This window comes from Scyliorhinus torazame, chromosome 6 (genome assembly GCF_047496885.1).
Source record: "Scyliorhinus torazame isolate Kashiwa2021f chromosome 6, sScyTor2.1, whole genome shotgun sequence".
In the NCBI taxonomy this organism is placed as follows: Eukaryota; Metazoa; Chordata; class Chondrichthyes; order Carcharhiniformes; family Scyliorhinidae; genus Scyliorhinus; species Scyliorhinus torazame.
Window position 1 is genome coordinate 46,023,438 of NC_092712.1, and position 14,299 is coordinate 46,037,736.

At 48.5% G+C, this 14,299-nt stretch overlaps 1 protein-coding gene across 5 annotated transcripts in view; it reads left to right on the forward strand.

Moving 5' to 3' along the window:
- Positions 1-14,299, forward strand: part of galnt11 (UDP-N-acetyl-alpha-D-galactosamine:polypeptide N-acetylgalactosaminyltransferase 11 (GalNAc-T11)) — a 375,834-nt gene that overhangs the window by 296,151 nt on the left and 65,384 nt on the right. For all 5 annotated transcript variants that reach the window (XM_072508170.1, XM_072508174.1, XM_072508171.1 and 2 more), the window contains one exon: positions 1,574-1,691. In XM_072508170.1, the coding sequence (XP_072364271.1) occupies positions 1,574-1,691 (118 nt within the window). The remainder of the gene's footprint in view (positions 1-1,573; positions 1,692-14,299) is intronic.

The following is a 14,299-nucleotide window of genomic DNA, read 5'->3' on the forward strand; positions in this document are numbered from 1 at the left end:
CTTAATTGGAAAAATAATTGTTACTTTAATAAATTTAACTATAATAGGTACCCAGACAACATTCAACTGTACTTCCAAAAGTCTTTGTCAAATTCAACATCATTTCCAGGCCTTTATATTCAGTGTCTTTAAGCGTAAAACCAAGAATTCTGATAGCATTCTTTGAGTTCCCTGTCGAGTCTTACACCACATAAGGACAGTTGGCCAATCATGCCTGTGCCAGCTCTTTGAAAGAGTTGTCCAATTAGTCCCACTCGTTCCTGCTCTTTTCCCCCCAAAGGCCTACAAAGCTTTCTTTTTTAAGTATATCCAATTCCATTTTGAAAATTAATATTGATTCTGCTTCTCCCGTTCTGTAAGGAAATACATTCCAGGTCATAGTAACACACTGTGTAAAAATATTTCTCGTACAACCCCGGGTCTTTTTCCAGCTATCTTAAGATATTGCTCCTCTCATCCCCAAAGTCTATGCACTCATACCCCTGAATTTACGTGTTCCTTTACTATGTTAAAAAGATTTACAATTTAGACTAGAGTTTCTACAGTTTTGTTCTCAAATTGTACCACTTTAATTTCTTCCTTGTCATAACCTGCACGGGACTTCCGAAGTGTAAATGATTAAACTCCCCGTGAATCTCGCTGAATACAAGCTCCCCCGTTAAACGGGGTAGGGAACCCTAAGCCGTATATAGCTAAACTTTTGTATAACGGCAGCCAATTTGGGTACAGAGGAGAGACCTGACTGGGATCTTTTGTGCCGTGTCAATTATAGTTATTGTAATAAAACTTTATTTCTTTCTAGAACTCGGTATGGACGCTCTTCATGGTTTACTAAATTGTTGAACTGCAACTCCTACTTCTCTGTCACTCTGTCCACTTGTAAAGTCTTACAATTCTTTGCCTCAGTCCACCATGCCCCATAATTTGTTTTCACCTGTAAACCATTGATATAATTCCTCTTATGCATATGCTACAATTGTATGATTAAATGCCTAGTACTCTCTTTTTTCCTACTCCCTGGAATATGTTGGTCCTCTCCTCCTTCTTCTTTCCCATCAGTTTATCCTGCTGCAGTTCTCCATCCCTGTCAAGGCGCACGTTTTCTCTCCCCAGAATATAACTGAAAATACATTGGACCAAAATAGTTTTATTAACCCAGCAGTCACAAAAACAACCCCGCGCAGGGTTGCCTGCGGGCTCCAGTGAGGGGCAAGCATCCCTCATTCAAAGACACTCGATGCCTGATCAAAGGGGCCCGGCATTGAGAAGGCAGGTCCTTGATTGATAACACAACGCAACTGGATTTAACAGCCGTAGGTTAACACAAAGTAAAAACACCTCATGTTTTGTCAAATTTATGGTTTTGGTTCTCTTTATTTTAAAATTGTGAATTCCATAACTCCTCATAACCTTGAGAATGGGAGGGAATCATGTTTCAAATCATATCATTAATTTTGCCTTATGAGGAGACGCAATGTATGAAACACCTAAATGATTTTGCTCAGATCTGCAGCAGTGGTTTATTGTTGCACTAACAAGTGTTTCTTCTTTTATTCTTCTGTCCTCTCATCAGGTCACCTACAATGGCAGGGGGACTATTTGCAATGAACAGAAATTACTTTAACGATCTTGGGCAGTACGACAGTGGTATGGATGTTTGGGGAGGAGAAAATCTGGAACTTTCGTTTAGGGTAATGTTGTTTGAGTTGTATGAATTACCCCTTTCAATTAGAAACGAACCGACACAGAATTAAATAGAAATTACAATATGGAAACAGGCTGTCAGTCCATGTTCACAGGATACAGGGAATGAGTCACAGATGTGAAACGTTTCCATTTATCGTCTTCTGATTCATCTTTCATTCAGCTACCTAGTTAACCTGGTGCGGTATTTAATGGGGGTGACTGGACAACCCCCCCCCCCCCCCCAATCCTGCAACCTCCTCCCTCCAACAACTGGAAAGTGGTAAGAGACCCACATTGCCTCTTTTAGTGTTTTAGTGTAGGCCTGCTGAATTAAGTGCCACTCAGACACTTGTTTGATGATTGGTAGTCCTTTGAAGTGAGGAGAACACTTGCCATGGAGTGCAGGAACCTGAATGTGGAGTATTTTAACATGGAGAGACTATTACGCTGCAGCTACCACTGAGTTCTGGCTGACCAGGCAACCCGCCCGCTCCTACCACCTGATAATCACCCTGGTTGGCCATGTTATGAATGCACTTACGTGGCCATCAGGTGCCAGAGTGGTACCCAATCCCAGAACTTCTAGCTCAGAGGTAGGGACACCGCTACTGACCCACAAGAACTCCACATCCTCAGGCTATTTACTGGACAGTGGCATGCCTACCTGGATCAAGACCCCAGGGTGTGGAGGACCCACCCACTGAGAGCTGCTGACCAATCAGAAGCTGGCATCTCTGTTGTATGGCAAAGTCTCTAGCTGCTGCCAGTACAAAAACCTAAGGCCTAGCATTGTTGTTGGATCCCAGGCCACAGTTGACTTGGAGGGAAGTCACGGTTATTGTCACATGGGAGGAAAGAAAGGGCTGGAGGTGGATTTCAGTGAAACCTACCCTTCTCCATGCTGGGCCCCTTGATCAGGCATTAAGTGCCTTTGAATGAGGGATGCCTGCTCCTCCCGGGAGCCAGCAGGCAAACTCACACAGGGTTGTTTCTTGTGACTGCTGGGTTAATACCAGTGGTGGCATGATGCAGCCCTTAAGTGGGCATCAATTGCCCACATAAGGGCCCCAATTAGTGGCGGGGCAGAAAGGCATCCACGAGCTGTCCATCCCCGGACTTAACCAGAGTGGAGGCAGGAAAGCCACGGGGTCCCCATTTGCCATCCTCCAGCGCCCCCCGCCAACGCACCACAGAGGAGGGTACTAAATTCCACCCATGGTCTCTGCTTCAGTCATTAATTCTGAGAGTGCGTTCCATAGTATCAGTCATTAACTCTGAGAGTGCGTTCCATAGTGTAAGAAAGATTTCTCCTGTTCTCTATCCTAAACCTCTTAAATGTCATTTTATATACCTGTCCTCACACCCGAGAGTCCTCAATCACTGGGAGCAGTTTGCTTCTATCTATTCCTCCCTACGTTTTATGATTTTAAACACTTCTATCGAATCACCCGGCAATCCTCTCTGTTCTGATGAAAATAGCCACAATTTTTCCCTTGTAGCTAGTAGATGTTTAAAATGATTGTTCAGGAACTCACTGCAAGTTTCAAACAGTTTATGGTTGTGGATGTGTAACTTTCTAGCACACAGAGTGGTTGAAGTGAATTGTATAGATAGATGCATTGAAGGGGAAACTAGCCAATCATATGAGGGAGAAAGGAAGAGAGTGTTACGATCATAGATTTAGACAAGGAAAGTTGGGAGGAGACACGAGTGGAGCATAAACACCTAAATGCACTGTTTAGGATATATAGCACAGAAATAGTCAATTTGGTCCATGTAATAAGTATCTCCTGATCCCCTGGGGAAAAACTTCAACTTCAAAACATCTGCAACATGTGTTTCCTCCGGGTGCTCCAGTTTCCTCCCACAGTCCAAAGATATGCAGGTTAGGTGGATTAGCTATGTTAAATGACCCCTTAGTGTCCAAAATGTTAGGTGGGGTTACGGGGTAGGGTTGGGGCGTGGACCTCGGCAGGGTACTCTTTCCAAGGGCCGATGAGCCGAATGGTCTCCTTCTGTACAGTATTGTAGAAATTTGATTCTCTGATTCTATTCTATAATCATTTAAAGGGCAGAAATAAGGGGAAAAAATGACCAGTGGAAGAGGAAAATAGAGATTTACATGTGGGGCCAAAAAAAGGATCAATATCAGGACTTTGGGGGGGGAACTTTTAAAAGTAATAATGAGGTGGAAATGTGGAGGAATTGAAACCCAAAGGGTCAAAGTTCTAGACAGCTCGGGCGCGATTTAACGCGAAAGGTTCGAAGTGTCACGCAGGCGCGACTCCTTGGGTGCTTCCTGACAGCAGTGCTGGTGAGACCGCGGCCCCTATTTAATGGCACTTAATGCTGGAAATGGTACCCCACGTGCTTTATGGCAGAATTGGCTATCCCTCCAATTGACTCGTTGGAAACACACCCGGCATCTCCCCGCTAACAAAGGCGAGCTGCTCATTAATGCGCCCTCCAAACTAACTCCCAGACACCACGTAGACCTGCTCCACACTTCAGGGATGCCGACCTGGCCATGCATGCTGGACACCGTGGAAACGGGATACCCTGTTCCCCAAGTGGGGCTGGAAGACCAGTTGTAGGGCCGTCAATGTCACCTGGGCAGTAGTGGCAGCGGCTGTCAGTTCGGGCAGCAGGACCGGGGACCGCTGTACAATGTCGGAAGAAGACCAATGACCTCCACGGGGCCCTAAGGGCAAGTTAACACCGATCCCGTGGCATCAGACCCACCTGCCAGCCCCTTACTTCAACCACTCCCCTCACAAGTTGGCAACTGGCACCAACATACCCCCCCTTCCTTCCCACACATCAGCGCACTTGTGCCCCAGCACACCCTGGCACTCACCAGCACAACCCCTCAACTGATTTGTTTGTGACAGGCAGAATTATTCTTCCCTCTCACTGATCACATGTCCATTCTGTCATGGGAATGTCCCTTTAAGAAATGTTTTTGTCTTACCACATGGCTTCAGTGATGTCATTGTGTGGGTGGAGCTGGGTTGTGGCTCTGTGAGTTTTTACTTTCGCTTTGCGTTTGGACTGGTTTGAACTGCACAGGTTGAAAGAAGGGTTTCTCTATCTTCATTTTAAAAGCTGTTTCCAGACTGCTTGACAACTTAAAAGAGATAACTGCTTTCCGGAAGTAATTCAAATCTGCTGTTTGAAAAGGGGAACAGAGTATCAATAACACGCCTTATACCAGTAAGAATGCCGTGTGCTGGGCCACACCTTTGAAAAGGGGTTTATGATATTACTTGGATTTTGTTATTGAATCGGAACAGTTAAGGGGGAATTCATTAAGGGTTATACATAGATTACTGTAGCTGTGTGGGTTCTGTATGTTTGTAATTGCTAAAAGTTCTTGCTGTGTCTGTTTATACAAATATTAACTAATTTCTTAGAATAAAGCCAGTTTTTTTGATTAAAAGTGCCTAAGAACTCTGTTGAATAACACCTGAAAGGCAGGTCTTGTGCTCATCGTAACCAAAATCAAGAAACAGTTATAGGTCAGGTGAACTCCATGATATACTTTGGTGTTTTCTAAAGCCTGGCCCATAACAATTCTCTCGCAGGATTTCTGCCTGATGGGGCTGGGCTATCAAGGGTCGCCCTGCCCCTGTCACCTAAGAGAACATCTTGGATGGGAGCACCAAGGAGATCACCATCGAGCCCTCACAGCTGTCATCCCCACCCTTCACCAGTGCAGAGACACACACCTCAATGGTGACATTAGTGGACAGGCTTCTGGGGCACAATCTGCGAGCACCACCTAGTTGTTGATGCATCCAAGGGAGTCAGCAGTCGGAGACCTGAGTCCCAGTCAGATGCTGAGCCTCTGAGCAAGGTTATCCCGGAGCTGATGCAGACTCTAGGGCATAGCCATGAGATTCAGGGGGGGGGATGTCAGCGACACTCCGGCAAGTGCATAACCGTTTAGAGGAGTCCCAAAGGCTACGGGCGCAGGAGAAAGCGCCAGCAATGCTTGGCACCGAGGTCAACACTGCTAGGGTGGCGACCACAGTGGAAAACCTGCAGCACGAGGTCAGTGTCATGAGTGGTGGTGGTCAAGGTGTGGTTCAGTCAGAGTTGACAATGCTGCGGGTCTCAAGATCATATCCCAGTCGCTAAGGGATGTCTCCCAGAGACAGGTGGACATCGCCGAGGATCTTCAGAGCATGCCCCAGTCACAGAGGAGTATCGCCGAGGGCTTCAATACCATGGTGCAGACAATGGGGAGGCGCCAGGACCAGCAGAGCCAGATGACGCAGAGGCTCTGGAGCTCACTCAGCTGCCCCTCCATCCCATGGAGACTCCCAAGGACCTCCGGGCACCATGCGGGAGGAGGAAGTACTGGAGGCCAACCCAGTGCCCGCCACCAGGGAGACGGCGACAGTTTCCAACTCACCCAAATCCCCTCCTCTCCTGGCACCAGCACATCTCAACGTCAACAGGTAGAGCAGGGTGGCACAGCGATGCCAGTAAGTTGGCTGGGACACGTTGGCTCCAGGCCCCCCAGAGGACACCTGCCAAGGGCATCAAAGACCACAGGACTGAGAAGCAGCAGGTTGCCTCCACCTCTGATGTGCCTCCTGGGGATACAACTAGATGTAGCGGTAGAGCACGGTAAATGAAGGAGACATCCCTAGATTCAGCATCCACCAAGTCCTTCTCTTTGGTGAATTCTGATGCAAAGTACCTCGCCCATTTCCTCTGGCTCCACGAATAGATTCCCTCCTCTGTACTTGAGTGGGCCAGCCCTTTCTCTGGCTACCCTCTTTCTCTTTATGTACGTACAAAATGCCTTGGGATTCTCCTTAATCCTGTTTGCCAAGGACTTTTCATGACCCCTTTTAGCCTCCTGACTCCTTGCTTAAGTTCCTTCCTACTTTATTTATATTCTTCAAGGGCTTTGTCTATTCTCAGCCTTCTAGAACTTACAAATGCTTCCTTTTTTTTTTGACTAGGCTCACAATATCCCTCGTCATTCAAGGTTCCCAAAACTTGCCATACTTATCCTTCATTCTCACAGGAACATGCTGGTCCTGAAATCTAATCAACTGACATTTGAGAGACTCCCACATGTCAGATGTTGACTTGCCCTCAAACAGCCACCCGCACTCTAAATTCTTCAGTTCCTGCCTAATATTGTTGGAATTAGTCTTCCCCTAATTTGGCACCTTCACCCGAGGACTACTTATCCACAAGTACCGTAAAACTTCAGGAATTATGGTCACTATTCCTGAAATGCTCCATTACTGAAATTTCGACCACCTGGCCGGGCTCATTCCCAAATACCAGATATAAGCAGAATTAGGCCATTCGGGCCACCGAGTCTGCTCCACCATTCGATCATGGCTGATATGTTCCTCGTCTGTTACCTACTGTGTTCCAGACCAAGAGCTGGATTGCAAAATCAGCCAGAGCATCTCCTCCCTAGAACACATGAACTAGGAGCGGGAGTAGGCAATTTAGCCTCCCGAGCCCAACACCCTCAATGTGATCGTAGCTGATACCATCACGGCCTTAACTCCCTGTCTGCCCATTCTCCATAACCCTTCAACCCATTAGCAATTAAAAATCTGTCTAACTCCTCCCTTAAATGTACTCACTATCCCAGCATCCATCGCACTCTGAGGTAGAGAATTCCACAGATTCACAACCCTTTGGGAGAAGTAGTTTCTCCTCAAATTTGTTTTATATTTGCTGCCTCTTATTCTAAGATTATGACCTCTCATTTTAGAATGCCCCATAAGAGGAAGCAAGTGCTCCATGTCTACTTTATCCATACCTTTTAGCATCTTGTATACCTCAGTTGATCTCCTCTCATTCTTCTAAACCCGAGAGAGTACAAGCCTAAACTGTTCAATCTCTCCTCATCTCTGGAATCAATCTAGTGAACCTCCTCTGAACTGTCTGCAATGCCACTACATCTTTTTCAAATAAGGGGACCAATACTCCAGGTGCGGTCTCACCAATGCCTTGTACAGTTGCAACAACACTTCCTTACCTTTATACTCAATCCTTTTGCTATAAACACCAATATTCCATTTGCTTTCCTTATTACATGCTGCACCATGCTGCTAGTTTTCTGTGGCTCATACACGAGGACATCCAGATCCCTCTCCATCGGAACACCCTGAAGTTTTTCTCCATTTAGATAATAAGTTGCCTTCCATTTTATCGAACAAAGTGCATGATCTCACACTTCAACTCCATTTGCCACATTTTGGCCCACTCTCCTAACCTCTCTATAACCATTTGTAAGGTTCTTATTTCCTCATTGCAACTTGCTGACTTATTTTTGTGTCATCTGCAAATTTGGCTATAGAACCTTCTATCCCTGTATCCAAGTCGTTAATATAGATTGTAAATAGCTGAGGCCCAAGGACCGAATCCTGTGACACCCCACTAGTTGCATCTTGCCATTCCGAAAAAGACCCATTTCCCCCAACTCTCTGTCTCCAGGTCCAGTAAGGCCTCTTCCCTCGTTGGACTACTTAACATATTGTTTCAAGATCTGTTCTATCTTTCCTTGTAAGTCAACTCCTTCATCCCAGGAATAAGCCGAGTGAACTTTCTCTGAATTGCTTCCAGGTAAGGAGACCAAAATTGTACACAGTGCGCCTGGTCAGTCTCACGTGTATAGTTGTAGCAAGACTTTCCTACTTTTATGCTCCATCCCCCTTGCAATAAAAGCCAACATTCGTTTGTCTTCTTAATTACTTGCTGTACCTGCATGCTAACCTCTTGAGACCCAAATCCCACCCCAGCATTCTGCATCTCTCTCTATTTAAGTAATTTAATGCTTTTCTATTCCTCCTACTAAAGTAAATTACCTCTAATTTTCTCACATTATACTCATCTGCCAATTTTTAGTTCAACCACTGAAACTATCTATATCCCTTTGCAGACTCTTTGTAACCTCCTCACAACTTGTTTTCCTACCTATCATTGCATCACCAGCAAATATAGCTGTAATACAGTCTGTCTCTTTGTCCAGGTCATTACTATTGATAGTGTTTACTGCAAAAGGACTGGATTAAACAAGTAGAGAGGTGTTGTTGCAAATGTATTGTTGATGAGACCACATTTGGTCTATTGTGTCCAGTTTTGGTCTCCTTATTTGAGGAAGGATGTGGAGGCATTTGAGCCAGTTCAGATGAGGTTCACCAGATTGATTCCGGGGGTGAAAGGGTTAACGTATGAGGAGTTTGGGCTTATACTCGCTGGAGTTTATACTCACTGGAGTTTAGAAGAATGAGAGGGGATCTGATCGAGGTATATAGAATACTAAGAGGGATCGATAAAGTAAACGTAGACCAAATGTTCGTCCTTGTGGAGCAATCTAGAACAAAAGGTCACAGAATATAGGTTGAGAGGTGGTAAATTTAAAACTGAGATGAGGAGGAACTATTTCTCGAGGGTGGTGAATTTGTGGAACTCGCTGCCCCATACTGCAGTGGAATCTGAATCATGAAATGATTTCAAGAGGGAGAAAGATATATTTCTGATTTTAAAAAGAAAAAAATGGATGGGGAACAGGCAGCGAGGTGGACTTGAGACCAGAAAGTGATCAGCCATGATCTGATTTTGTTTTTTGATAAACAATTTTATTGAAGTATTTTGGTCTAGTAAACAACAACAATACAAAACAGTGTGCAAAGAACAATCAACATAGTGCAAAAACCAGCTCCCCACCTACAAGGACCCGCCTAACTGCCCCCCTAATCTACGTTGCCCTAGCCCCCCCCGCTACTGACGATTAATTTTCCGCGAAGAAGTCGATAAATGGTTGCCACCTCCAGACGAACCCAGACAGTGACCCTCTCAGAGCGAACTTAATTTTCTCCAGACCGAGAAAGCTCACCATATCCGATAGCCAGGCCTCCGACTTCGGGGCCTTTGAGTCCCTCCTTGCCAGCAGATTATGTCACCGTGCTACCAGGGAAGCAAAGGCCAAAACGTCAGCCTCTCTCTCCTCCTGGACTCCCGGGTCCTCCGAAACCCCCAAAATTGCCACCTCTGGACTCATCACCACCCTTGTTTTCAGTACACGGGACATAACGTCCACGAATCCCTGCCAGTACCCTCTGAGTTTCGAACATGCCCAGAACATGTGGACATGGTTCGCTGATCCTCCCGCACATCTGGCGCACCTGTCCTCCAGTCCAAAGAATTTACTCATCCGGGCCACTGTCATGTGGGCCCGGTGGACAACCTTGAATTGAATCAGACTGAGCCTAGCGCATGTTGCGGTCGCGTTTACCCTACTCAACACCTCCGCCCATAAGCCCTCTTCTATCTCACCTCCGAGCTCCTCTTCCCACTTAAGCTTCAGCTCCTCGGTCTGCAGCTCCTTGGTCTGCGTCTCCTCTGCCCCCATAAGTTCTTTGTATATATCTGAGACCCTCCCCTCCCCCCCCCCCCCCCCCCCCCCGCACCCATCCACTGGACACTACCCTGTCCTGGATCCCCCTAAGTGGCAGGCGTGGGAAGGGTGGAATCTGTCTGCGTAGGAAGTCTGCACTTGCAAGTACCTAAAATCATTCTCTCTCGTCAGCCCAAATTTCTCCTCTAGCGCCCTCATGCTCGGGAAGCTCCCTTCCAAGAACAGATCCTCCTTCCTTTCAATCCCAGCCCTCCGCCATGTTCGGAACCTACCGTCCATATTCCTCGGGACAAACCGGTGATTGACGCAAATTGGGGGCCAAACTGATGCCCTCACTTCCCCCACATGCCTTCTTCATTGGCCCCAGATCCGCAAAGTCGCCACCACTATAGGGCTGGTGGAGTACCGTGCCGGCGGGAGCGGCAGGGGTGCCGTAACCAGGGCTGCCAGACTGGTGCCCCTGCACAAAGCGGCCTCCACCCGCCCCCAAACCGACCCTGCACCCACCATCCACTCCCTTATCATAGCTATGTTGGCCGCCCAGTAGTAATTGGCCAGCCCCCCTTCCCCTCGGTTCCTCTCGAGCATCAATCTTCTCACCCGCGGGGACTTTCCCGCCCACACAAATCCCATAATCATTTTATTGACCTTCTTAAAAAAGGACTGCGGAATGAAAATGGGGAGACATTGGAATACGAACAGGAATCTCGGGAGGATCGTCATTTTAACCGTCTGCACTCTCACCGCTCGCGTCAGTGGCAGCGCATCCCACCTCCGGAACTCGACCCTCATTTGTTCCACCAACCGAGATAAGTTCAACTTGTGCAACCGGCCCCAGTCCTGCGCCACCTGTATCCCTAAGTATCTAAAACTGTCCCCTACTAACCTAAACGGCAGCCCCCGAAGCCGTCCCTCCTGGTCCCTCGCCTGGACTACAAACAACTACTTTTTGCCATGATCAGTTTATACCCCGAGAACCGGCCGAATTCCCTCAGGATTCCCATGATTTCATCCATCCCAGCCACTGGATCCGTGATGTACAAGAGCAGGTCGTTGGCGTACAATGAAACTCTGTGTTCAACCCCCCCCTACCAGCCCCTTCCAACCCCTAGAAGCTCTCAGGGCAATTGCCAGCGGCTCTATTGCTAGCGCAAACAGCAGTGGGGAGAGGGCGCACCCCTGCCTTGTCCCTCGGTACAGTCTAAAATAGTCAGACATCGTCTTATTCGTCCTTACACTAGCCTCCGGAGCCTGGTACAACAGCCTGACCCAGTTGATAAAGCCCTCCCCGAACCCAAATCGTCCCAGCACCTCCCATAAATAGTCCCACTCAACCCGGTCGAAAGCCTTCTCGGCATCCATTGCCACAACTACCTCTACCTCCCTACTCTCCGGGGGCATCCTGATCACATTCAGCAGCCTCCTTAGGTTGGCCACCAATTGCCTGCCCTTGACGAACCTGGTTTGATCTTCCATAATAACGTCCTGCCCACAGTCCTCAATCCTAGCAGCCAAGAGCTTGGCTAGTATTTTTGCATCTACATTGAGCAGAGAGATCGGCCTATAGGACCCACATGCCTCCGGGTCTTTGTCCCGTTTCAATATCAGGGAGATGGTGGCCTGTGACATCGTCGGGGGTAAAACCCCTCTGTCTCTTGCCTCATTATAAACCCTAACTAGCATCGGCCCCACTATCTCAGAGAACCTTTTATAAAGCTCCACCGGATACCCATCCGGCCCTGGGGCTTGAGGGCCCCGATTGCATGGCCCTCAAGCCCCCCAATATTTCTTCGGTCCTAATCGGGGCCCCCAGCCTGTCTACCAACCCCCTACCCACTTTTGGGACGGTCAGTCCATCCAGAAAGCGCCTCATCCCCTCCGGCCCCGCAGGGGGTTCCGAGGTGTAAAGCTGACTATAGAATTCCCTGAACACCTTGTTCAGCCCTGCCGGATCTCCTACCAAGTTTCCCCCCCCCCTGTCGACTACCTTCCCTATTTCCCTAGCCGCCTCCCTCTTCCTCAGTTGCTGTGCCAGCCATACCTGTGGACAACACCCCAAACTCAGTCTGTAGCCTTCGTCGTTCCCTTAAAAGCTCTACCCTCGGGGTCTCCGCATTTCTCTGTCTATCTGTAAAATCTCCTTCACCAGTCGGTCCGTTTCTGCCCTGTCCATCCTGTCCCTATGTGCTCGAATCGAGATCAGCTCCCCTCTCACCACTGCCTACAGCGCCTCCCAGAGCACCGCAGCTGAGACTTCCCCTGTATCATTGACCTGCAGGTAGTTTTGCCTACATTTCCTCACCCTCTCACACGCCGCCTCGTCCGCCAACAAACCGACCTCTAGCCTCCATTGAAGGCGCTGAAAACTTTCCTTGCAGACCTGCAGATCAACCCAGTGTGGAGCATGGTCCAAAATAGCGATCGCCGAATATTCTATGTCTGTCAGCCCCGCCAGCAAATCCCTGCTCATGATGAAAAAATCAATTCGGGAATATACATTATGAACATGTGAATAGAACGAAAACTCCTTCCCCGTCGGCCGACTAGCCCTCCATGGATCTGGCCCCCCCATTTGCTCCATGAACCCCCTCAGTTCTTTTGCCATTGCCTGCATCTTACCCGTTTTTGAACACGACCGGTGTAGGCCGGGTTCAAGGACTGTGTTAAAATCACCTCCCATAATAAGCCTGTGCGAGTCCAGGTCAGGTATCTTCACAAGCAGTCTCGTAATAAAATCCACATCATCCCAATTTGGAGCCTATACATTGACCAAAACTACCCTCATCACCTCGAACTTGCCACTCACCAAAGCAAATCTGCCTCCCTCATCTGAGATTGTGCTACCCACCTCAAATTGCACCCGTTTGTTAACCAAAATCGCGACCTCCCTGGTTTTTGTGTCCAGCCCCAAGTGGAAGACCTGGCTAATCCAGCCCTCCCTTAATCTGACCTGGTCAGCTACTTTCAGATGAGTCTCCTGAAGCATTATTACGTCCGCCTTCAGCGCCCTCAGATGCGCGAACACACATGTCCTCTTTACCGGCCCGTTTAATCCTCTAACGTTCAAGGTGATCAGCCTGGTTGAGGAGCACCGTGCCCCCCTCGCCGATCAGCCATCTCCTTTCTTGGGGCCGCCCCTAGGCCCTGTGTCGCGCTTCCCCTGGCCCGCCTCCTGGCAGCCCCCACCTCCGACCGCCTCCATGTTACCAAACCCAAGTCCCTCCCTCGTCAGCAGATCAACTACCCCCCTTCCCCACCCTGGCAACAGCGCCCTGTAACCTAACTCCTGCCTTAAACTAGCTATATACCCCCGCCTGGCTTCCGTAGACCAGCTCACCCGGCTAGCCTGGTAACTCTCGACTCCGGCGCCAACAAGTCACCCACCTATTGTTCCCTCTGACCCATCCCCCCGCCCATCAAAACCACTTCCCCAAACCAGCCATCCTCGAGCAATTGCTCTGAAAAAAAAAACAAGAAACAAAGAAAACCCCAACGCTAGTGCAAATCAAATAATACAAAATAAGTAATAGGCACTTCCAACCACCCCAATCAGGATACAAAAAGCCCCCAGCTTTTCCAACAAAAACTCGAATACAGAAGAAAAAAGAACACGAAACAAGAAAAATGTTTTAACATTGCTTAGTAACTTTTTAACATAAGTCCAAAAAGTCCTCAGTTCAGCACCAGCCCTTCTCTCTTGGCGAAGTCCATCGCGTCCTCGGGCTCCTCAAAGTAATGGTGCCGTCCCTCGTGCGTGACCCAAAGGCACGCCGGGTATTGCAGCCCAAACTTCACCTGCTTCTTAAATAGTATCTCTTTGACTTGCCTGTAGCCTGCCCTCCTTCTGGCCACCTCCACGCTCTGGTCCTGGTAGATGCGCAAGACACTATTGTTCCAATTGCAGCTCCGCGTGCGCTTGGCCCACTGTAGCACCCGCTCCTTGTCCAGGAACCTGTGGAACCTGACCACCATCGCTCGGGGGGGGCCTCCGCTCGCGGCTGCCTCGCCAGCACTCTGTGCGCCCTATCCACCTCCAATGGGCGAGGGACGACATCATTCCCCAACTGCTTCTGGAACATATCTGCCACAGACACGGCGGCAACCTCTCCCTCAGCCCCCTCCGGGAGACCAACGATTCTCAAATTCTGCCGACGGGACCTATTTTCCAGATCCTCCACCTTTTCCAAAAGCCTTTTTTGTTGGTCTTTCAGC